Here is a 25,292-nt window from a genome sequence, read left to right as displayed (position 1 = left end):
TCCCTCCCTCTCTCCTAATTGGCTCACTGACTTTGACAGCAGCAGTAGCTAATGGACAGCGGAGACTCTCATGTAACATCATTGGATAGAGATGGGGCCGCATACAAGGTTTTTGGATGCTGTACACAAGGTTTTTGCTTTTTAAAGTGGTTGTAAACCCTTACAAACCACTTTGACCTACAGGTAAGCCTAGATTAAGACCCCTTTCACACCACACTGCCCATAGTGTGGGCAGTAAAACGCGCTATTTTTAGCGGAGTTACCGCCGGATTTGCGTCACATTTCGGCCGCTATCGGGACGCTTTTACCCTGCTAGCGGCTGAGAAAGGGTTAAAACTGCCTGCAATTCGCCGCTATAGCGGCATTTTGCCGGCGGTATTACAGCGCTGCTCCATTGATTCCGCCTGCAAAATGCCCTGGTGTGAAAGGGGTCTAAGGCTTACCTGTAGGTCCAAGAAATATCTCATAAACCTACACGGTTTAGGAGATATTTGCCAAGACAGGCACCGTTGTCTACAGCGCATGCGCCGTAAACAGCGTCGCGCGGGCACACTGAGTGCGCCGATGTTAAGGTGATATGCTGCGAGTGGCGGCTCTCGTGCGCATGCGTGGGAGTGACGTCATCGTGGCTCAGTTGAATGACAGCGCCGGAACAGCGAGACCCACCAAGAAAATGGAGGCGCCATACAGTGGTGACTTCGCTGGCTCCTGTGTCAGGTAAGTGACACATAATGGTCTACTATGCGATGCATAATAGTCCATTATGCTTTACCTTTGCGGGGAATCAAAGAGCAAGTAAACCCATTAGGGTTTACTTCCTCTTTAATACATGCATTAAAGTGGAGGACACTTCAAAAAAAAATTGCCTAAGAATCCTAAAAAAATTGAAGGGGGGGAAAAAAAACAAAAAAAACTTTTTTTTTAACTTGCCAGAAATGCTTGTTGCTAGGCAGATCGTCCTAATCTGCCTCTTCCTATTCCGCAGTGATGTTCGGTCTTCTGCTCCTCATGTCGTCTTCTAGTGAATTGGGCGCGGTGTGTCCCAGGAGACAGCGCGCCCCATTCACAAAGTGCTGAGCTACTCGAGCATGCGCAGTAGGAAATGGACAGTGAAGCCGCAAGGCTCTACTGCCTGTTTCCCTTAGCTGGAATGGCGGCGCCAGGACCCGAGGATAGGTCGGCCTCGGGCTGTCAACATCGCGGGCACCCAGGATAGGTAAGTGTGCTTATTAAAAGTCAGCAGCTACAGTGTTTGTAGCTCCTGACTTTAAATTTTATTTTTATCCTGGCTGGCTCTACCCTTTTAAGATCAAAAACCTTCTGCCCTTTTGCCACTTTAGAACCACTTTAAAGTGGAGTTTCGGCCACAAATTTTTAATTTTTTTTTTTTTTTTTTTTTTTGGGATCCCCGTCACACTGTAGTAATGGCACACCAAGTATATCTATATTTGCTAGTTGCTATGAATATAAATATATATATATATATATATATATATATATATATATATATATATATATATATATATATATATATATATATATATATATATATATATATATATATATATATATATATATATTTTTTTTTTTTTTTTTTTTTTTTCTACAGCCTCATACACACAATCGGACTTTGTACAAACTTTCCCGTGGATTTTTGTACAAAGGGCGTCAAACTTGTATTGCATACACACGGCAGAACTTTTTCAGCCAACTTTCACCAAATCATGGGGTTTTTCTGCTCTTTACTGCCACCTTTGGTCAACTTCTGTATTGTCTGATCTTTTGCTTGGTTTTGAGCATGCGTGTTTGTACTTTGTACAAAAGTCCGATAGTTTTCTGTACACACGATCAGACTTTGCTCCATTGGACTTTTGTTGCCAGAAAGCTTGTCCGTTTGCACAGCCAACAAGTCCGATGATAACCGAAAAAAGTTTGTCCGATGGAGCGTACACACGGTCGGATGTTGCCTTTAAAACGGGTAATTTGCATGTTTGTTGTCAAAGTCTGATCATGTGTATGGGCCTTACTAACGATTTTGAAAATTGTCCTCTGGCCCTTGCCATGAGTGTGTGGATATGAAGCCCAATCGCAACCTCTTCCTGGTTAAACGATCGAGTGGTGCATGCTGGGTAACCAGCATGCACCTCTCGATCTCGTGCATGCGTGATTCTCTGGAGGTCGTAGCACTGATTGATTGTTTTGGCAAGTTGCCATAACAGGCGATGGAGGAAGGTCCCGCCCCACACTCCTGCCCACTGACTCCTGGGAAAGGACTCACATTTTCCAGGAGCACAGGTGAGGTAGGAAGTGATGTGGGGAGTTGGAAGTGGCAGGTTAGGAGCCACAACCTAGCAACAGGGCACTTCTGGTAAGTATTAAATGTTTTCTATCCAAATGTTTTCTTAATAGAGGGCTTAGAAAATGTAACATTTTTCAAGGTAGAACTTGAACGCTTAAGTAATGAGTTATTGCCAAATAGACAGGACCATAGCAGAAATTGGAAAACTGCTGTGGTCCATAGGGTGTGCACTGGTGTGAGATGGGGAAATTGGTTAATCGGTTTTAGATTATCAGTTCACCAGCACATACACGTGTTTTGGCTGTACAAAATGTAGTTTTCCTTTTTTAATGTGGTTCTAAAGTTACAAGGGTTTTTAACTTTATGTATGAAGGTAAAACCCTTCTGTGTGCCCCCCAACCTGCCTATTACCCCTAAACCTGATCTCGATTCAGCAATGTGCTCGAGAGCTTCTCCCCTGTGGGAGCCTGCTGTTGTCAATCACCATCATTGAGGAGAGGGTGGGACAGAACCAGCTTGGAAGTAATAGTATTCCTATGTATATTGTGACTGTTTTTGCTTTTAGATTCTGTAATTACATAAAATACAGCTTTTTTTTTTTTTTTTTCCATGGCAGAATATCACTTCCTGTACCAAAGAAATGGTGATGGAGAAGCCAAGTCCCCTGCTTGTAGGGCGGGAGTTCGTCAGGCAGTACTATACTCTGTTGAATAAAGCTCCAGACTTTTTGCACAGGTAAATCTTACTGTTTTTATGTGCTTGAAAGTAGTGATTTCTTAAATAGCTAAGTTCAACAAGGTCCTGCTTCTCTATTATGGGCTGTAACCTCTCAACTAGGGATGGGCTTTGTTTGGGTTGAACATTGGCTGTTCGCTGACTAGCACACAATTTGGGGCGTTCACGGCAAATTCAAAAGCCGTGGAACACCCTTTAAAAGTCTATGGGAGAAATCAAAAACTATAATTTTAAATGTTAATATGCAGTTTATCGTCATGAAAAGTGTTCGGGGACCTGGGTCCTGCCCCAGGGGACATGTATCGATGCAAAAAAGTTTTAAAAACTGCAGTTTTTTTCTGGAACATCGTTTTTAATTATGCTTAAAGCAGGGCTCGAAAAAATCCCAGGCGCCAGGTTGCTGTTGCGGCTAGAAATTGTGCCCTGGCGCCTGGGTTTTTGTCACTGACAGGTGCTTCTGCTACAGGGCTGGCTGTGGGGTCTTAGCCGGGAAAGTGGAGGCCCTCCAGACACAGCACTGTATGGTAGTCGGGATGGGGCAGGAAGAGAGCGGGTCAGCAGCCGCTGACATCCTCCTCCCTTCTCAACACACTGTTGGCAGAGCAGCGCTGTGTGAAACTGTATGTAGAGAGGAGCTGTCAAAATTGAGGCTAGATGTCGGGGTGGGTGGGACCCAGCTATCCAACACCAGCAGATAGGATCTGGGCAGGCCGATGTGTGTGGCCCCACCCCTTTCTTAAGCAGCCCAATCATTGGCTGGATAGCTGCTGGGTCCCGCCCTGACATGACACTGAATTTGTCAGCCCCTCTCTCTCCATACAGTTTCACACGCTGCAGCACTGCAGAGAGCTGCAGAGAGCATTCAGTTTCACCGTTACACTATCTGCTGTGCCACCTGCCAGTGCCTCTTGCCAATCGGTGCTAACCTGTGCCAAGCATTGCCACCTGCCAGTGCCCATCAGTTCCAAACTCAATGCCGCCCCATCAATGACCATTAGTGAATGAGAAAAAAAAACTTATTTGCAAAATCTTTTATATATATTAGTATGCCTTTTAAAAAAAAAATAGGAAAGATGTGAAAGGAAAACGGAAAGGAGAGTATACATATTTCCTGTGGCATCTTCAAGGCATCATACATCTATGGGTTGTGGCACCGCCTCTGCAACCTTATAGTACCGCATAGCTATTAACCACTTCAGCACCAGAAGGATTTACCCTCCTTCCTGACCAGAGCACTTTTTACAATTTGGCACGGCGTCACTTTAACTGCTAATTGCGCGGTCATGCAATGCTGTACCCAAACAAAATTTGCTTCCCCCCCCCAAGCTATTTGCTGAGAGGCATGGTGAGTTTTTTGCAGCTCCTATTTGTTTTTGAAAACGAAGAAAGACAAGAGAAATGTATTTTCTTTTTTAAATTTTCAGAGCTTTGCCAAAAAGTGAGGTCTGCCAAATATACTCACCGTATCTCACGCAAATAACTTTGTCTAGAGTGGGGTCGTTTGGGGGGGGGGGGGGGGTTGTGCCATCTGGGCCTTCCATGGCCTCCGAAACCGTGATAGGTAGTGAGGAGTGAAATAAAAAATTTACACCCTTAGAAAGCTTGGAGGCGGTGCTTGGTTTTTGGGGTCCCGTACTTGGCTAGGCTCCCAAAGTCTCACACGTGGTATCCCTGTACTCAGGAGAAGCAACGGAATGTATTTTGGGGTGTCATTTCACGTATGCCCATGGCATGTTTGAGCAATATATCATTTAGTGACAAAAAAAAATTGTCTTTTTCCCGCAACTTGTCACAATATAAAATATTCCATGGACTTGACATGCCTCTCAGCAAATGGCTTGGGGTGTCTACTTTCCAAAATTGGGTCATTTGGGGGGGTTTGAACTGTCCTGGCATTTTATGTACAGTGTTTAGAAGCTTATGTCGCACATCATCCGCTCTTTTAACCACTTGAAGACAAAGCCCTTTCGGCGGCGAGTCTATTAGACCCTAGATCTCTCCTCTGCCCTCAAAGCATCTGACCACACCAAGATTGGTGTGAATCGATTTCTTGTTTACATACGGTGAAATCTAAATCCTAAAATGTTCCTAGCTTCTGGTTTCTTAGGCCATAGAGATGATTGGAGCTGATCTGATCAGCTCTATGGTCATCTGGCTGAATCACCGGCTGCTTTCTCAGGTTCCCTGTTGGGACAAGCAAGCCAGAGAAAACCGTGGAAGATGGAGGTGGGGGGGGGGGGGGGCGGACATTACCTTCCACTGCTTATAAAAGCAGGCTAGAGGCTAATAAGCTGCTGGATTGCTGTTACATGAAAGCTGACCGCAGGCTGAAAATGATACCAAGCTGATACCTAAACCTGCAGGCATTATTCTGGTATAACCACTCAAAGTCCAGCAACATGTTGGCCATATATTGTAATCTTTTTTTTCATGCAGTCTGTGGACTGCATGAAAAAGAGATTGATCGGTGGGTATGCCCACCATTAGAATACCTATCTTCGTCCACCTACTTCTAATGATGGGCAGACATGCACCGTATTTATATGCCGAAGCATGGGGGCATCCTCTTGCAAGAGGTAGAAGCCAATGGCTCCTCTGCCCTTGCTGCTCCCATGCTTAGGCATATATGCTCCTTTTTTTTTTTTTTATTTTTTTTTTTTCTGTGATGGTGAAATCAATTTACGCTGGTCACCTGCCGGGTGATCAGGGAGTTAAACCTTTATTGGGTAATAAACGGCGGGTGCCCTGAAACTATAAAAAAACAAACTGACCAGCGTCACCCGTAACGGTTATATGGTGATCACTGGTGAAAGGGTTAACTAGGGGGCAATCGGGGGGGTGGGGGGGTTTAAAACCTTTATTGGGTAATATATGGGGGTCCCTGAAGCTATAAAAAGATGCAGCGAACCTAAATGCCTACCTGCCTAACTAGCGTCACCTGTGACACTAATACAGCAATCAGAAAAATTGCTTAGTGACACTGGCGAGGGGGGGCGGGGGGGGGAGGAGGGGGAGTGATCACGGGATTAAACCTTTATTGGGGGTGGTCCCTAGACCTAAAGGGGGGCTAAATCTAGCTGCCCTAACGGTTATTAGTCACAATGTACCAATACAGTAAAAAACTGCTATTGGGGACACTGTGACAGGTTGATTGGGATTGTGAAATGTGTGCCTAGAGTGTTCTACTGTAAGTGTAGTGTTGTGCAACTCACTTTGGATGTCTTCTCTCCACGGGAGCCGGAACAAAAAGGCTCCACGAGGAGAGATTACATCACGTCCTCTGCTGCTGTTTACATTGCAGCAGCAGAGGAAGGGTTTCATTGGCCAGGAGCGATCGAGGGGGTGGCCTCACCCTCAGCACGGGTCACTCCCGGAACTATGCCGACCGTCTCGGGCACCGGGGGGCGTGATGTACTGGTACGTTACTTTGCCTGCTACTGCCATTCTGCTGACGTATATCGTTGTGAGGCGGTCGGCAAGTGGTTAATCCATCCATTTTTTATTTTTTTATTATTGTTGTGGAAGATGGGTTTCCTGTTTTAGGTAGGTGGGAAGGTTTGTGGAAATTTTAGTTACCAGGTAATGAACGCTTCTTCTATTTGCTCGTCTGGCCCTAGATTTGCATGCATCAGATCCATGCCCAGCAAATACTGGTATGTGTACTGAACCATTAGCAGTAGACAAATGTGTTTTAACTTATTATTATTTTTGTATATTATTATTTTTTTTTTTTTTAAGGTTTTATGGAAGAAATTCTTCATATGTGCATGGAGGATTGGATGCCAGTGGGAAGCCCCAAGAAGCTGTGTATGGACAAGCGGTGTGTCTCAGAAATACTGCATGTTCTTCCTTCTGTCATTTTGCTTTGTTAATGGTTTTCCTGTAGGTTTCATAATCTCGAATTTTCTAAACTCATCTGTCTACACCAGCCTTTCTCAACCTTTTCAACACAGAGGAACCCTTGAAATAGTTCACCGATCTTGAGGAACCCCTGCTAAAAATTAGAAATTTTAGATCTCATGATACATTAGTGTGATGGTCAGTGAGAGGAGTGGTCATTGGGAAGAATTGCCTCCTTACAGATAGCTAAAAGATCAATGGTGTCAGTGGGAACTTATCTGAGAGACAGAAATTGCCCAATGCTGAAGGAACCCCTAGCAACCTCTGGAGGAACCCTGGTTGAGAATCAATGGTCTACACGGATCACTAAGGTGATTCTGTGGAAAAAAAGTTACACATTCAAGGCAGCCTGGAAGAAATCCTTTAAAGGGTAACTCCACTTTCTAGGGGTGCAACTGGCCGTCACCGATCCGTGATCCGAACGGGTCACCCTGTTCGGATCAGCACACGCCTCGGCCTTAGCAAAGGCCGCGGCTTCGGCCTTGCTCTGGAGCAGTGGCCATCTTTGTACACCAGGCGGCCGTTTACAATGTAATCGCTCTATCAAATGACTAAGCGATCACTTTTGTACTGATCTGTACAGTGGAGGGGAGAGATCGGATGGCAGCAGCACTGTGGGCTGGATCTGTAGTGCCCACAGTGCTGCTCTGTGACAATTGCAGTCACGCTGATCTGAAAAATGATCCTATTCTTTTTTTTTTTTATTTAATTTTTTTATTCTTTTTCATTTTCATCTTTCTACATGTCACATTTATAAAAACTTTACATACAATTTTTATTAAGGGTTTTTTATTTTTTTATTTTTTTACACATTATCATCAAATTATCCTATTCTTGACACTGATCCGAGGAACGATCCAATCTGTGAGTTTTTGATCCGTTGCACCCCTATCACTTTCGTGTGGGGGGGGGGGTAGAGAGAGAGAGAGAGAGGAAAAAAAGTTGAAGCAAATACAATGTTGACACAAGTCATATTACAAATGACGGTCATTAAAAATTGCCTTTAATCTGCAGTGTGGTCTGTAATATGCACTGCAATATGGCTACTTAGAGGTATTCTGTGCACAGAATGCCCCCCAGATGCAATTTACTGCTTGTGTGATTGGCTTGCTGATTTTCCCAGAAGTCTGCACTAATATAAGTCAGATTTCAGGCATCCCCTGCACCAAAAAGTCATTTTTGGTGATATTCTCCTAATAGAAAATCACGTCAAGGGGTACAGATGCTGCAATTTTCCTCATTAGAGCTTTGCAGGTGACGCAGCTGATTGATCATTTTGAAACCCCTCCTATTAGACTCACACAGAGCATGGGCACATACAAACACACAGGGATGTCTTCAGAATAACAAGGTAGGAATCTGCAACAAACTTTGGTAAAAATCTTGTAATGTACATAGATCGCCCAGAGGGGAATGCTGTGTGTGTTTTTTTTTTTTTTTTTTGTCTCAGAAAAAGTGGTTACTCTTTAAGGCCGTTTCACACCAGCGGATTGATCAGGTCCGCCTGTCTGTTTTTTGTTGCTGACCTGATGGGATCACCCATTGTTGTCTAAAAAGGAGGCAGATGTAAATGGATGTCTGTTTACACCCACTTGCATCTGGCCTGCCAAAAACAGACAGATGGGGAGATGCTCCCCATCGGTCTTGCGGATCGGATGATGACAGCCAGTCTGTTTCCATATGTCTGCCCCATAGCCAACAGTGGGTTGTGTCCATGTCTGCTCTGCATAGCGGAGAAGACATGGGCCTGTCTGTCATCTGCCTGCTCAGCGGCATGAGCAGGCAGACCCATTTGACTGAGTCAGCCCCATGTGAAAGGGGCCCAACACCTCAAGTCGCAAAAGTGTTCTTTGTTGCAACCCATTGTAGGTTTGCCAAAGATGTTAGACTTTGTTTCACAGACTTGTGAACTAAACAAAAAGATTGTTCCATAAACAGTAATGATTACAAAATGTAACTTTGTTTTGTGTAGGATGGGAGAATGAACACTGGCTGAAAAATTCCAGTTTCATTAATGGACTTTGTGTCCGAAGGCAGCATAAGTTTGATATATATATATATATATATATATAATATATACCCCCCACCCTCGAAGCAGATTTAACTTAAATTCAAAAAATGCAGCTTGGTCTGCAATACTCAAATGTGTTGGTTTTTTAAAGCTATCCCCACAGTACTTCTGTTCTATAACAAGATGTTCTCAGTCTTCTGGGTTAAATGAAACCCAGCGTGATTGAACCAGGAAGCCTGAGGGCATACTATAAATTGACATCAAGGCTCTACCCCTTAAGAGTGGATAACTGCAGCTTTAATTTATAGTGTACTTAAGGAGAAATATTTCACCTTTCTTTAAAGAAAAAAATAAAATAAAAAATTCCCATCAAGATCTCCCTTTGACTCTAAATTGTTTTCTTAAATTCAGGAAATTCACAAGAAGGTGATGTCCCTTCAGTTTAGTGAATGTCGCACAAAGATTCGACACGTCGATGCACATGCTACACTAAGTGATGGAGTTGTTGTCCAGGTCATGGGTGAACTTTCTAATAATGGCCAACCAATGAGAAAGTTCATGCAAACCTTTGTGCTTGCCCCAGAGGTAAGTAGTTTGCCAATGTTCTATATTGTTTTTTTCCAGTGTTTTTATATTGTTTTACAATCTATCTCTGAGATTGGGAAAGCTTTAACACATATATTTAAATAAAATATCTAGAACATTCTATACAGCATATAGACTGACTTTCTCAAGATTATGTACTAAAATGGTATAATGTAAATGGAGTATGTGGCGAGTAAGGAATTATTACAAAAGATTTATGGATAGACTGACTTCTAGACAATACCAAATATTAGAACATTAGAAAGTATAAACAATCCAAATAACCATCACTAGCATTGGCCATTATAGCAGATTTTCACCCCCCCCCCAAAAAAAAACATTGTTTTTATTTTGCCTCCCCACGACTGAATTGCATGGAAGCACTTCAGCCTTTCTGACCTAGGCAAGAATTGCATTGCCGCCAAATGTGTGCTGAAGGGCTCTTCCCAGCCTTCAGTACCTGTTAGCTTTGGCACATCTGTGGGTGCACCATTAATAATCACGACGCAGTTAGGAGGGTACAGGTTTGTGTTTGGGCTGCACACACATGCCAGTTCTTTGACGTGTACACAGACTGAGTACAATTTTGTACAATATTAAATCTCATGATGTTCACACAACCCGCAACAGGGCTCTGGCAAGTCCTGAAGGGCGGACAGAGAACTTCAGCACATTTGCGCATGCATCAAACTATCCGGGTTAGTGACACCAGTAGGGCAGGTGAGGTGGGCCACAGCAAGAGGACTCAAGTTTCTCTTAATATATTATAAGGATAAGATCAGGATAGTCCAGGGAACTGTAATATTACAAAAACCTTTTTCTCTATCATTAATTGATGGACACAGCAGCTCTTCTTTACCTTAGGGTTATATCACCCCTTTAGGAGAGGACTAGGCAGAAAGTGTTAAAAACAGAAACACTTGCACAGTACCGCCCAGGTACTGCATCCAGCAGCTCAGTTTTTTTATTTTTCTACCTAGTGTAGAAGGACCTGGTTCCCGATGGGACCATTGGTCCTGGGAATTTTTTATTTTTTATGCATTTTTGATTCCTGTGATCTACAATCAACAGCTGGTCTGGATGACAGGCTTGATAATATAGATCCTTGTAGTCTCCCCAGCCTGGCCATCAAGCGTGAGCAGGCCCTAGCTACGCGCTTGGTCAGCCACGACATGTCACATCTAATCCGGGGGTGACCGGTGAGATGTATGCTCCGGGGCATCCGGCTACAGCTGTCTGTGTCAGTGTGCCGTGGCCGACAGCTACCCCATACTGCTTGGGTGATGGGTCTGTCTGTGGAATGCGTCCAGCAGTCCCTGCAAGAGGGCCAAGTATGGTTCTACCTTTTTTGGCAGTTGGGCATTCCCTGGGAGGACGACTAGGGGGGTCTCTCGCACTTTTTTCTTCTCCCTGTCTCTACCCTCCTCCCCATGCTATGGGCCGTTGTTTGGGCACATGGGGGTGCGGTGCATGTACCTGTGGAGCACTCTCTGGGTCCTGTCAGGTGGCTACGCTGGGTGTTGGGGGTCCGCCAGTCCTCTTCCCTGTTTTCTGGACCATGGTGGGGTGTTCGTGCTGTGTGGACATGTGGGGAGGCTGCCGCACGCTCCATGGCCATTTTCTTGTGGCCGCAGCCTTTTTTATTTATTTTTTTTTTTTTTCTTTTTTTTTTTTTTTTTTTTTTGTAGCCACAGCCAGTTTTTTTGCTTTTCAGCCATTTTCTAGCAGTTCAGCCATTTTCTTGGCGCCCTCAGACGTTTTTGCAGAGGCGGCTGTTTTCTAGCAGCCTCTGGTAGTTTTGCTTCCAGCGCAGTACCTGGGTCAGGGTGGTGAGTCCTGCTGGGGGCCCCTCAGTCTGTGGCAGCTAGGGGGGTGGACTTTTTGTGTGACTTGCCTTTTGGTCCCTAAGTGGTGGCAGGCGAGTGTGGGTCAGCATGGCGTCAGAAGCTGGCGCTTCTTCCCCAGACATCCCTGTTATTGCAACTGGTTCCCCTGCAGCTATGGTGCCTATGGATGTTCTGTCGGTGGTCCTGGAGGCCTTTGTTGCCAGGGTGGGTGTGGGTGCAAGGTGGGGTAATCTCCCAACCCCCCCCCCCCCCCCCACCGTCTTCTGGGGAAAGCTCTGTTTCAGACTGTCACAGGCGGCCTCTGTTCTGATGTTTCCAAGGATGCAGACTGGATGACATTGATAATGTTTCTGGGGATAGAATTGCATTGCTCCCACAGTCCTGAAAAGGGAAGGAGCTACGCGTAGGCAAGGGCCCTCCTTTTCCTCTTAGTCGGTGTCGGTCGGTGAATATAAGAGAAAATTAGGATTTTTTGTACTCGCCGTAAAATACTTTTCTCTGTAATTCACCGACCGACACAGCACCCACCCCTCCTTTTTTCTCTTTACGTTATACTGCTTGTTGATGTACTGATGACTGCATGGCAGTGTGGAGGGTTGTTGCCCAAGGGACCGCCCCCTGGGTGGAACTAAGAGTTCTGAGTGTTGTATTACAACTAATGCCTAGTATCTCCTAGTAATAGGGCAGAACAACCCAATGGTTATGAGTGAAGCTGTGTCGGTCGGTAAATTACAGAGAAAAGGATTTTATGGTGAGTACAAAAAATCCTGTTTTTCTTTTCATACATCAGGGGACATGGAGCCATAGTAGTTACTATGTGGCTTAATAGGCCACCAATAGGTGATGGACACTGGCACGCCCTAAGACCAGAAGTGCACTCCCTATATAACCCCTCCCACTACTGGGAGTCCTCAGTTTTTTTTTGCCAGTGTCTAAGGTGTTGGTCACGTGTAAAGATGTGCTGAGCTCCACTGGAAGCAATCCTTGCTGGGGCTAGCCATGCAGACGGATCCATCCAGAGTGTCTTTTAATTGGCCTAAGGAATGGTACCCGGGCCTCGTTTCTGAAGAAACCAAGTTTTTGCTTGCGAATGCTTCTCTTTTTAGAGAGCTGGACCCTGGGATCCAGTACTTTTTGGTAGTAAGGCCATAAAATTTTTACTGGCAGGGTGCTGTTGCAGGTCCAGGATTGCGGGCAACCTCTAGATTCCCCTGTTCCTGAAGGTTTCGGAGTCCACCGTGAAGGTTAAAGATTGGATCTATCTCAGATAACCCTGCGGCGGGAAGGTAAGTGGAGATTTCTAAGAAATATTTTTGGATTTTCTTAGGAATTTCTCCTTTTAGGTTTATAGTGTGTCATGCCTATGTATCTCCACTGGGGGCTGTATTGAGCACTCACCGCCCTATGCTGGAAACAGCGTGGTCAGGAGCCATTTCCTCCTTCTCCTCTGGCCAAAGCAGTCAGATCCTCTGGTAAGAAAGGGGGGGGGACGGGACTGGTCTCTCCTCCTGCGCCCCCCCCCCAATGTTGAAATTAACCAACCCCTTCGGGGGAATTGGTTCAGTTGGGCACTGAACCTACAGAAGTCGGTGTTGGTGCCGACTCAAAGCCTGGAGTGCATGGGCCTGCTTCTGGACTCCTCGGAGGGGAGAGTCTTTCTGCCTTTGGACAAGCTGCAGACTCTTCAAGCTGCGTTGAAGTTGGTGGTGTCCCGCAGGTGGTCATCGCTGCTTTTTTGCATGCAAGTCTTGGGTCTCATGGTAGCCACTTTCGAGGTGGTACTGTATGCTCAATTCCACACTTGAGTCTTACAAAAAAGGAGATCCTGTCAAAATGGGACAAATCTCCGTTGTCCCAGGATTGTCAAATTCGAGTTAGAAGGCTAGTCGGGACTCCCTGCACTGGTGGCTGAGGTCGCTGGCTCTAAAGACCGGGAAGTTGTTCCTTCCTCTTTATTGGATGGTGATCAAAAACGGACGCCAGCCTGACCGGTTGTGGGGGGGGGAGTTTGGTGCGTACAGTCAGCCCAGGGTTACTGTACCCTGGAAAAATCCCGCCTGCTGATCAACATGCTGGAACTTTGGCCAATCAGGCGGTGTCTCTCCACATGGTCGCAGAGGCTACAGGGGCATCCGGTCAGGATCCAGTCAGACAATGCTACGGTGGTATCGTATGTCAACCATCAAGGAGCTCGGCTGCAGCACTGGAGGTCGCTCACATCCTGCAGTGGGCAAAGCAGCATGTGCCGGCTCTGTCGGCAGTGTACATTTCAGGTGTAGAAAACTGGCAAGCGGACTACCTAAGTCGTCAGATGCTGGTCCAAGGGGAATAGTCAATACATCCGGATGTATTTCGGCTCCTTTGCCTAAGGTGGGGCACGCCAGATGTGTATCTTCTGGCTTCCCTACTCAATCGGAAAGGTACAGAGGTTTGTGGCCAGGTCAAAGGATCCCTGGGCGGATGTGGCAGACGATTGGTGGCTGTATGGGGCAATTATTGGCTGATTTATACCTCCCCAATCAAACTTGTGCCACGACTGCTTTGCAGAGTGGAGGCTGAGTGGATTCCGGTAATTGTTTGCCCCAGACTGGCCTCGGCAACCGTGGTATGCCGACGTAGTATGAATAGTGGCGAATAGTTCCTTGGCATTCTGCCAATGCGAGTTGACCTTCATTCGCAAGGTCCAATACTTCATCCTGCTTTACCATCGCTGGCTTTAACGGCATGGCTGTTGAAAGCCAGGTGCTAAGGAGCCGAGGTCTGTCAGGTTTGTTAATATCCACTATGTTGAGGGCACGGAAGTCATCTTCTCAGAAGACATATCATCGTACCTGGAAGGCCTACATCTCCATGTGTGAGGAGATGGGGGTGACATCCGCGCACATGCTCCATTTCCAGGATCCTACTGGATTTTACAGCGAGGCGTGGATCAGAAACTCGCCCTAAGCACCATCAAAGGGCAGATATCGTCTTTGGCTGTTTTTTATTTCAAATTTTTTTTTTTTTTTAATTTTTTTTTCAGCGTTTGCGACTCATTCATTGAGTACGTTTGTTCAGGGGGTTCTACATGTGGCCCCTCCGGTTCGACCACCGCTACCTCCGTGGGATTTGAATCTGGTGCTCTCGGCGCTTCAGAAACGGCAGTTTGAAAACAGGGCGATTCTCTTATTGACACTCTCTCAGAAAGTAGTCCTTTCTAGTGGCCATTACATCTGCCACTTGGTCCTCCACAAGGATAAGGCGGTGCTGCATCTGCAGCCTTAGTTTCTTCCAAAGGTGGTTTCAGCCTTTCATCTAAATGAGGACGTTGTGCTTCCATCCTTATGTCCTTGGCCGTCACACCCCAAAGAGGTGGCTTTGTATTCCTTGGACATGGTCCAGTCTCTGTGGGTGTATCTGTCGGCTACGGCTCATTTTCGGAGGTCTGACTCGCTGTTAGTATCGGTGGCTGGTCCGAAGAAGGGACTGGCAGTCTCACCGGCCACCATCTCTCGGTGGATCAGACAGATTGTAGTTCATGCTTACGACAGGAAAGGGGGGCGCCCGCCCCCTTATGGCACGGCACATGCTACCAGGGCAATTGTTGCCTCTTGTGCTTTCCGACATCAAGTGTCTGTAAGGCAGCGACCTGCTCGTCCGTTCACTTTCACAAAATTTTACAAGGTTTATGTGAGCATATCTTTTGGATGCCTGCTTCAGCCGCAAGGTTTTTCAGGCGGCTGTGTAGTTTGCAACTCCTCCGTTGAGGACCTCTGGTTGTTATGGGTGGAGTGGTTTGCTGTTCCCACCCCTCGTTTCTTTGACACTACTTGGGGACGTTGCAAAAGTCAAGAGATGCTGTGTCTGTCAATGAACGAAAAGAAAATAGGATTTTTGTACTCGCTGTAAAGTTCCTTGAACACAGCATCCACCCCTCCTATTTATGTTTGTACTGCTTTTGACAAACTGAGCTGCTGGATGCAGTGTGATGGGGTTATAGCCAGTAGGACCACCCCCTGGGTGGTACTGTGCAAGTGTTGCTGTTTTTAACACTTTCTGCTTAGTCTTCTCCTAAAGGGGCGATATAACCCTAAGGTCAAGAAGAGATGCTGTGTCTGTCACTCTTTCTGAGTACAAAAAACGTAATTTTTATTTGACTTTTTTTCTCCTCGCAAGGGACACCAAAGCCGCCTCCTCTGTGCCCACCAATACCGCTTGCTAGTGCCTACAGTGCCACGAATACATGTCAGTAATCGGTGCCACCTAATTTTATTAACAATCTAAAACTTTTTTATAAAAAAAAAAAAAAAACCCCAGAGGTGATCAAATACCACCAAAAGAAAGCTCTATTGTGTACCGTGTTGTATGACTGCGCAATTTCCGTTCAAGGAGTGACACCGCAAAAAGCTGAAAATTGGTCTGGGGGGGGGGGTAGGTGCCCAATAAACAAGTGGTTAAAATTGATAAGGTCCAGTATTGGGTCATGGTGTCTGCTTTGTGGGTCGGATAGGAAGGTAGTCTAGAACCTGCTGAAGATAATTGAGATGGAATTGTGTTCATGTATATGTATGTTTTTATGAGAGTATGTAAAAATGCATGCATTATTGAAAAATGTCTTTGTTACAGGGATCTGTCCCAAACAAATTTTATGTTCATAATGACATCTTTCGTTATGAGGATGAGGTTTTTGGGGATTCGGAAGCAGAGCTGGATGAAGGCAAGTGTCTCCTAAGACTTGAATTGTATATATAATAGCTTTGCACAGTGTACCTGACATAAGGCCTCATGCACACTGGGAGTTTAAATATCTGTTAGACACCTTTCTTCCTGACAGCACGGTTTAGCAGAAAAAAAAAAACACTTGATGCTTGTAAACAGGTTTGAGTGCATCAAGCGCATGGGCATTAATTCAATTGGCCAGAATAACTTATTCTGGCCATTGAAAAGAATTAACGCTTAAGCGATCGATGCGCCTAGCCTTAACATATGTCAAATGTTTTTCTGCCAAAATGCTGCTCCTGGACATGTTGACGGTGGACATTTTTATGCATTTGAATGCCTGTGTGGATAGGCCAACATGCAGCAGCATTAAGAGGCAGAAAAAAAGTCAGATGCCCTTAACAGCTGCAGTAAAAACATCCAGTGTACACTAAGCCTTACTGTGTACTTTGAGATATTGAAAATATAATTTTAATCGCCAGATTCTGAGGAAGAAGCAGAAGAAGAGCCAGAAGAAAGGCAGCCATCCCCTGAACCTGTTCAAGAAAACTCCAACAGCTCATATTATGATCCCCATCCAGTGTCGTAAGTTCAACTTGATTTTTTTTATTTTTATTTTTTATTTTTTTATTACTTTGTCTGGTACTTGGTAGGTTTTAATTTTTATTTCAAATATACCTTCTTTTTTAATATTAGTAATGGTGTAGAGGAGTCTTTAGAAGAACCCATTCATGAGCCAGAGCCTGAACAAGAAGTCAAGAGTGAGGAGGTAAAACCTGATCCAGAAGAAAAGCACATAGAGGAACTTGAGGACAAGTCACCCACACCCCCTCCTGCTGACCCCATCCCTCTCCCCCAAGAACCACCCAAGGTACATTCTTTGTGATGTGTGTTCATATATCTATTTCCAGACAAATGCCTATTCTGTGTTTGTTGGAATTTTATCTGAGAAAGATCAGTCTGCCATGTATCTGGTTATTGGTTTGATAAATCGTGTTGCTGATTGTTAATCACTTCCATTTTTAAATGAGCTTTTGGTTTTGAGCACTCTTGCTTTGAGTTGTAGTAAAATAGACCAAAACCACTAATTTGAAGATTTTATTCTACATTATTTTATTTTTGGGTGGAGGTGTAATTCTTTTAAGGAAAAACATCAACAAAGACCATGATTACATGGTGATAATGTTAGAAAATATGAATTTCACAATGGAAGCTTTCTTGGCAAATTAATCTGTTTACATATACAGGAAGTATGTGGGTGTCATACACTAGTGAAATATCAATTGACTTGTTCTATTAGAGTGGTTATCACACAGCTGGCCTCATTTTATTGAAGTTTCTGTTCCTAAAGCAGTTTTAAACCCAAATGTATTGTTTATCAATCCCTTTTAGTATCTGCTTTAGTTTTTTTTCACCTGGTGATCCTTAGTTGGTGTCTTCGCTTCACTGGAGGAGCAAAAGAAATGCCTTTAGGACAGCAGCATTGTCAATTTGGATAGCGGGTGATGTTGGATGCACTAGCAAATTTTAGATTGACTAACAAATTACCGTATATACTCGAGTATAGGCCGACCCGAGTATAAGCCGAGGCCCCCAATTTACCCCCAAAAAACTGGGAAACCTATTGACTCGTGTATAAGCCGAGGGTGAGATATGCCTGTCCATCCCTGTGTGTGTGTGTCCGTCCATCCATCCATCCCTGTGTGTGTGTCCGTCCATCCATCCATCCCTGTGTGTGTGTCCATCCATCCATCCATCCATCCCTGTGTGTGTCCATCCATCCATCCATCCATCCCTGTGTGTGTCCATCCATCCATCCCTGTGTGTGTCCATCCATCCATCCATCCCTGTGTGTGTGTCCATCCATCCATCCATCCCTGTGTGTGTGTGTGTGTGTGTGTGTGTGTGTGTGTGTGTGGCCTTGTGTGTCCAGCCTACCTGTGTCCCGAGCCTCCGTCCGGTCCCGTCCCGTCCCGAGCCTCCGTCCGGTCCCGTCCCGTCCCGAGCCGAGCCTCCGTCCGGTCCCGTCCCGTCCCGAGCCGAGCCTCCGTCCGGTCCCGTCCCGAGCCGAGCCTCCGTCCGGTCCCGTCCCAGGATCACCGCTCTTCGTCGGCGCCCATTCCCCTGTTCAAATGCCGCGCCTCCCTGTCTGTGATAGGCGGAACACAATTTCCCAGCAGCCTGTGTTCCGCCTATCACGGACATCGTCTCATCCTCGTCCGTAGTACGAGGATGAGACGATGTCCGTGATAGGCGGAACACAGGCTGCTGGGAAATTCAGTGTTCCGCCTATCACAGGCGAAGGCGGAGCCGGAGGCGCGGCTTTTGAATTATAGAATGGCCGCTGTCTGTCTGCTCGACACGCTGATCAAGCAGGCAGACAGCGATGACTCGAGTATAAGCCGAGGGGGGCACTTTCAGCCTCAAAAAAGAGGCTGAAAATCTCGGCTTATACTCGAGTATATACGGTAAAGCCAAACTCCTGCTAACGCTTTAACAGCTTCAGCTCTGGCAGGTTTTTAAAGCATCGCACGGCAGTGTGACACCGTACTTAAATGGGTTTTTTTTTTTTTTTTTCACACAAATAGAGCTTTGATTCGGTGGTACTGGATCACCTTTTGCGGTTTATATTTTTTGCGTTCTAAACAATAAATCTGACTACTCTGAAGAAAAACACTTTTTTTTTTTTTTTTATATTTTTTTTTTATTTATTTTTTTCCTTCTGCTATAAAACCTATCCAATACAAAAAGTAAAAATCTAATGCCTGTCAATTTTTAGGCCAATTTGTAGTATGCTACATGTGTTTGGTAAAAACCAAATCCCACTAAGTGTGTATTGATTGCAAAAGTTTTAGCATCTACAAACTAGGATAGATTTATGGACTTTTTTTTTTATTTTATTTTTTATTTTTTTTACTACTAGTAATGGTGGCAAATCTGCCATGAAGTGACACCTTTTTGGACTCCTGACACCAATACCGTGATTAGTGCTAAAAAAAAAGCACTATTGCTGTACAAATGACTGGCATGGAAGGGGTTAACAGGGGCGATCAAAGGGTTAAATGTGTTCCCCGGGAGTGCTTTATAACTGTGTGGAGGATGGTTGCACTGAAGGAAGACCTATTTGTGTTCCTGCTCAGCAGAAACGCAAGATCTTCATCTTCCTTGCTAGCAGGATGGCAATCTGCCTTGTTTACATAGCAGACTCTGCCTCTCTCCAAATTATTGCCGGGTTTCCGGGGGACGTCAAGTCCAGCCGACCTGCTGATTGGCTCTGACTGTGTCCTGCCACATTATTAGCGGCGCTACAGTGGCATGCACGCCCCAGACGTGTACGTGATTATGTGCTTAAGGGCCACCCTGCCACAGTAAATGTACTTGGGGTGGTCCTTAAACCAGGGGTTGACAAATTTGCTTGGAATCTAGGAGCCAGCTTAAAAAGTTAGGAGCCAGGTCCGTGACGGCGATCCGGACCTGTCCCTGGCCTGACATTGAGACGAGTGAGGGGAAGATAGCAGCGCCCCCCCCCCCGTCTCCAAGTCCTTGCCCATAACTCTTAGAGGGACATTTTTTTAATTCTTTTCAAATGACAATTTTTTTTTCAATTGCATTTTAGTGTAAATATGAGATCCGAGGTCTCTCTGACCCCAGATCTCATATTTAAGAGGACCTGTCATGCTTTTTCTATTACAAGGGATTTTTACATTCCTTGTAATAAGAATAAAAGTGACGCAACGTTTTTTTTTTAAAAAGAACAGTGGGAAAAAAAAAAGTTAAAATAAGCAGAAAAAAATAATAATTTTTAAACGCGCCCTGTCCTGCCCGCATATAAAATAGGTGTTCGAACCACACATAGGAGGTAGCGCCGTGATCGGTAGAGTGAGAGCAATAATTCTAGCCCCAGACCTCCTCTGTAACTCAAAACGTGCAACCTGTAGAATTTTTTTTTAAACGTCGCCTATGGAGATTTTAAAGGGTAAAAGTTTGTCGCTATTCCATGAGCGAGTGCAATTTTGAAGCGTGACATGTTGGGTATCAATTTACTCGGCGTAACATTATCTTTCACAATATAAAAAATAATTGGGCTAACTTTACTGTTGTCTTATTTTTTTTATTAACTAAATTATTATTCCCAACAAAAGTGCGCTTGTAAGTCCGCTGCACAAATACGGTGTGACAGACAGTATTGCAACAACCACCATTTTATTCTCTAGGGTGTTAGAATAAAAAATATATATAATGTTTAGGGGGTTCCAAATAAAGGGAAGAGGCAGGTAATATAAAACAGGCAGAGGCATTGCTGGTTTGTCATACCAACGGCGACCACAAGAGGGCGCCAGACGCGATCACGCTGGGGGGGGTCCACAGACAGGATACCCCCAGCTGTGCTGCCCCAGGCGCGAGGTCGCTATTTCTAGTCGCCAATGCGACCTGGCGCCCGGGTTTTGTCGAGCCCTGCCTTAAACGTTTAAGCAGAGCAACAGTTTTTTTAGTTGTATATTCAAGGGGTAATTTTCATATGTATTATTATGATAGTTTTTGCTGCCACCTTCAGGTCATTGGACACTGGCAAAAAGACATGAAATCCCCGCCCATGGTATACCCCTGGTATTTTCAGTGGGTGTTTTTTTTTTTTTTTTTTTTTTTTTTTAGCTATTTTCTCATGATTGCATCTAGGATTAGGACACTGACTCAATCTGGATCTGTTGCTTTCCGCGGTACCTGTACCCTGTAGTGGACACACAGGGAGTCCCATGGAACGTTGCCGTTAGGGAATGAACTCTTCCTGATGGGACCCTGTGCTGTGTGGATTAGCATGCTATACAGGTTCAGGGCATTGATCTCTTGCTGGGAAGTTATGTCCCTGAAGGCCCTTGTGAGGAAGGTTTGGACCCCCCCGGTGGGCTCTACAGCACAGACTGATTATCAGCCTGGCGATAGTGCGATCAATGCTGCCACCTAGGCAAGGTCCCCAGATCACATTTGGATCCCTGCCCCAATTGTCATAGAGGTGGCTGACCTGAGGGGTGATCTAGGAGTTTCTGGCACCAACACTGGTTCTTCTCTCCACCCTCTTATCTGTGAACACAAGTAGTACATGCAGGCTCAGTGCAGGCCAGTGATGTCACAGGGGGATTAGTTGGCTAGCGGCTGCTATCTTGGAAAGCAGGAGAACTGTACTGGTTTCGGGGCAGCGTATTTCTGACAGCTATATCTGACAATGAAGTGAATGAGTATTGCATTATTGGCTTAACAATCTCAGTTTAAAAGGAGAGTAACCTCTGGCAGAAAAAGGCAGGCTTTAGCTGGACATCGGGCCTATCGAGTTCTGGGGTTACCAGCACAAGTGTTGTACACAGGCTAGGCTTACCCTTAAATGGTACTCATTCCGGCAAATTTTTTTTTTAACACTACGCCTTAGGGAGTGCTTGTGGTGAATCCAGCAATTTCTTCAGTAAGACCGACCCCAGGGTACAAGGTCTGGTATTTTAAGGAGGTTTCGGATGAATGTCTGGAAGCTTATTTTGAACCCTCGCTTGCTTTCATATAAGCAGCCTTACGACCCACAACTGCAGCTGTATGTGGGAATGTCAAAGCCTTAGTGTTACTAAACCCAGGACCCTGCATGCACTATATCTGGTCTCCCGTAGTACACAGAAAATAGAAATGCTGCTACATACTTTTTTATTTTTTTTTTATTTTTTTTTTCTCAGCTGCTAGAGTAGTCTTGTAACTTCTATCAGTGTCTGGTTAAAGCTTGTAGGAGGAGTTTTCATTCTGCTCTGACTGTCCTATCGGGTTGCAGGACCCTTGGCCCTCTGCTGGTCACATGCACTCTCCCAAGAAGGAAAAAAAACTGTAGCAATACACACCAAACTGAGCATGTGCATCTTGTCGGGAGATGAGAACAAGAGGAGATTGGGACTTTGAGGCCATGACTGTGCTGGTTCCTATACCTCCTTTCCTGGTTTGAAAAAAGAGGGGTTGTGAGACTTTATATGAAGCACACTACTAAGTTGTACGAACCAATCAATGTAATTGTTACAAAGAGCATACATACACATGTAAAATAGTAGAAAAATAAAAAAATAGGTCTTGATGGATATAATTTAAACCATTATTCCAACAGGGTATACGTAGTAATGGACCTTGGGTATGTAGACCAAAGATGTAACTGTAATATATAGACATAACAATGATCAAATTGATTCATTATAATAAAATACAGATATTGCATATGGACCCTGATGTAGCATCATAGGAAAGCGCTATGCTTTTCGTGGTTAAAATACTACTCATTTGGGGCAGATACAGTTTTGGGAGCATCTATAAAAGATTAGAAACGCCAAAATGATATGATGGTAAAAAGTATAAAACAATGAAGAAAGAGGGGGCAACAAAGGATCCAGAACACTCACCTAGCTTGTAGTATATGGGTAGAAATGTTGATGCCAATAGTGGGGGGCACTATACAAGACATCATCCCCGGGAGCTGAGGAGGTAACACCTGTGGCACCAGCAACAAATGAATAAACACTGAGATAGGATCTCCAGTTATCAGCTGTGGTGTTTTTTTTTTTTTTTTTTTAGTACTATATATAGTTCGTACTGTGAATAATTCCCACGAATATCTAAAAATGTATAAATTAACAACGGAGTAATTACACAACAAAGGTAAAGCATAATGGACTACTATGCATCGCATAGTAGTCCATTATGTGTCACTTACCTGACACAGGAGCCAGCGAAGTCACCTCTGTCCCCTGTAGTTCTGAGCGTCCATATTCTTGGTGGGTCTCGCTGCTTCGGCGCTGTGATTCGCCGGAGCAGTGATGACGTCGCTCCCGTGCATTCACATGGAAGCCGACACTCGCGGCATATCGCCGCGATCTGCGGCTTATCCAGTTCGCCAGTGCGCCACTGTCTATGGCGCATGCTCCGTAGATAGCGGTGGCTGTCTTCAGGTAAATATCTCCTAAACCGTATAGGTTTAGGAGATATTTCTTGGACCTACAGGTAAGCCTTAATCTAGGCTTACCTGTAGGTCAAAGTGGTTTGTAAGGGTTTACAACAACTTTAAGGTCTGGCTCGTCTGAGGTCCAGAAAACCTGACTATAGTAATACTGAGTTGGGTAGATACCAGGAGAAATTTTCCTGTGCCCTTAGTTGCTTGGTGGATACCTTAACGGACTCCATTCCACATTTCTTGGCTGGGCATCCTGTCGGTGCACATGTGCAGGATTTTATGGATGACATGTTGGTCAGCAGAATTGCCTTTTTAAGAAACCGGTTGAACTCCTACCTTCACTGGGAACGTTTTGTTCAGTCCTGCTGTGGATTACTTCCAAAGGGTAACTGGGCAAGAAGTCTGCCACGCCTTCTACTTTCACAAACCTTTCCAGTTTATTCAAACACAAGCCTTGAGCTCCAAGCCCCAGTCCTATTTCTGTAAGTAGATGTGGACTCCAGTACTCTAAGCTCAGTCATCCTGGCAATGAAGAGGCCCCCCTACTCATTCAGATAGTAATGTTTGCAGGTATTTGCAGATGAGTGGGTCTGCAACAGTGGCTCGAGGTTACAAGTGAGAATCTCAGAGACACGATCCCACCCCCCTCCCCCCCGCGTTCTGATTTCAAATGTGTTTTTTAATTTGCAATAACTTTTTTACGCGCTTGGAGTGATCATTATAGGGAGCGAAAGGTTTCACGGTTTCTACTGCAACCTTTTTATTCTGAAGCCAAATGGTTTATCTGTTCTGTCCTGCATCTCAAGTTTGCAGCACAGAATTTCTGAATAGTGAGTGCAGTCAGTGGTTGCTGCCTTACAGGAAGTGTGTGTGTGTTGTGTTTTTTTTTTTTTGTTGTTGTTGTTGTTGTTTGTTTTTTTCCTCTCTAGTATATGCAGATATCAAGGATGTTAAACAGTTCCTGCAGTTTGTGGTAAAAGTTGGTCACACTTGGTTTGTGTCCTTATGGTTTGGTCTGTATGCTGCCATGGCAGTATTCATCAAGATGTTAACCCTGGTTTTGGAATCTGTTATTCCTGTCATAGGTTACCTGTACGACGTTCTTCTGAAGGAGAAATTTGCTTTGCTTTGGAAGCCCAGTGTGATTCAAGCTGTGCAGACTCTAGAGGGGTTTTGATTTGTTTCTGAAAATTCAGAAACCGCGTTGCCAAAGCGCAGAATTGATGTAAACATCAAACCTTTTATTTATAGGGCATATCCACACTTAAGAGGGTGGAGACCCTAAAAAGCATAGTGCCCGCCCAATGCCACTGCTTGGCTCTGTATTTTTGGGTTGTTTGCTTTTCTGGCAGCTGCTACATTTTAAATCCTATTTTAGCAGCTTTTCTGAGACCTACTCGGCTGACTTCTCTCCCCCCACTTCAGATACTGCACACTCAGATTTTAATATGCAAGTTGAGGTTCACAATAGAGCTGCTCTGAAAACACAGGTAAAAGGTACCTGTATAATTTTTTTTCAATTGCAGCTTGTACAGGGACTGCAAGTGCAGTGTGGTTCCCAGCGCAGGAAGTGGCTGCTGCGATTTCCAGTGCACACAGGTGCAATTGGCATTAATGGCACCCACATGCCCTTCCTGTGTGACTGCACGTGTGTGTTTGTTTTTGTTTTTTTTTGGCCCATAGCAGCAGGTGTGAACCTAGCCTAAGTGTAGCTATGATCTGTAATGGTTTACACTAATCCTGTTATAAACTTTTGGTTTCCTTGCATGCATGTGGATCTCTCCCTGGTATGGCGTACCCTTGAGTTGTGGATTGTGTATCATCTCTTCTTTTTAAATTGGCCCTGAACCAGTACCTACCCATGTTAACCAACAGTCTGTGGACTTCTCCACTCTATGGACTTGTGAGCCTAAAGGCTTTTATCTTGGTAATTTCATGTGTGGCTGATCTATAGATTTCTTAGCTGCTTTGCAGGTGTATTTGGTGAGCACTTGGTTATACATGGTTTTTAATCTGGATTTTCATAAGCTGACCTTAGTCCCAACTAGAGCTGCACAATTAATCGTTAAAAAAATCGTGATCTCGATTCAACCCCAGCCCCCATCTCTATTGCAGAGTTTGCTGATTCTTTCATATAACAAGTGGAGAGACTTATTTGCTCACTCAGCTGTCAAAAGAAAACATCCTGCCAGTCTGCCAAGTTTTTAACATGAAATGTAACTAACTCTTCCTCCTTAGATCAAAGGGATA

The 25,292-nt window shown here is 44.8% G+C and overlaps 1 protein-coding gene across 2 annotated transcripts in view; it reads left to right on the top strand.

Moving 5' to 3' along the window:
• The window catches only part of G3BP2 (G3BP stress granule assembly factor 2), a 42,892-nt gene that overhangs the window by 4,869 nt on the left and 12,731 nt on the right, over nt 1-25,292 (top strand). For both annotated transcript variants that reach the window (XM_077476543.1, XM_077476542.1), the window contains exons 2-7: nt 2,916-3,034; nt 6,773-6,854; nt 9,357-9,530; nt 15,983-16,073; nt 16,558-16,660; nt 16,772-16,946. In XM_077476543.1, the coding sequence (XP_077332669.1) occupies nt 2,940-3,034; nt 6,773-6,854; nt 9,357-9,530; nt 15,983-16,073; nt 16,558-16,660; nt 16,772-16,946 (720 nt within the window). In that variant the 5' untranslated portion in view covers nt 2,916-2,939. The remainder of the gene's footprint in view (nt 1-2,915; nt 3,035-6,772; nt 6,855-9,356; nt 9,531-15,982; nt 16,074-16,557; nt 16,661-16,771; nt 16,947-25,292) is intronic.

Source organism: Lithobates pipiens, unplaced genomic scaffold (genome assembly GCF_037356315.1).
Source record: "Lithobates pipiens isolate NorthernLeopardFrog02 unplaced genomic scaffold, aLitPip1_a1.2 Scaffold_13, whole genome shotgun sequence".
NCBI lineage: Eukaryota > Metazoa > Chordata > Amphibia > Anura > Ranidae > Lithobates > Lithobates pipiens.
Note: the sequence above shows the minus strand (reverse complement) of the source record. Positions and strands in the feature narration are given on the sequence as shown.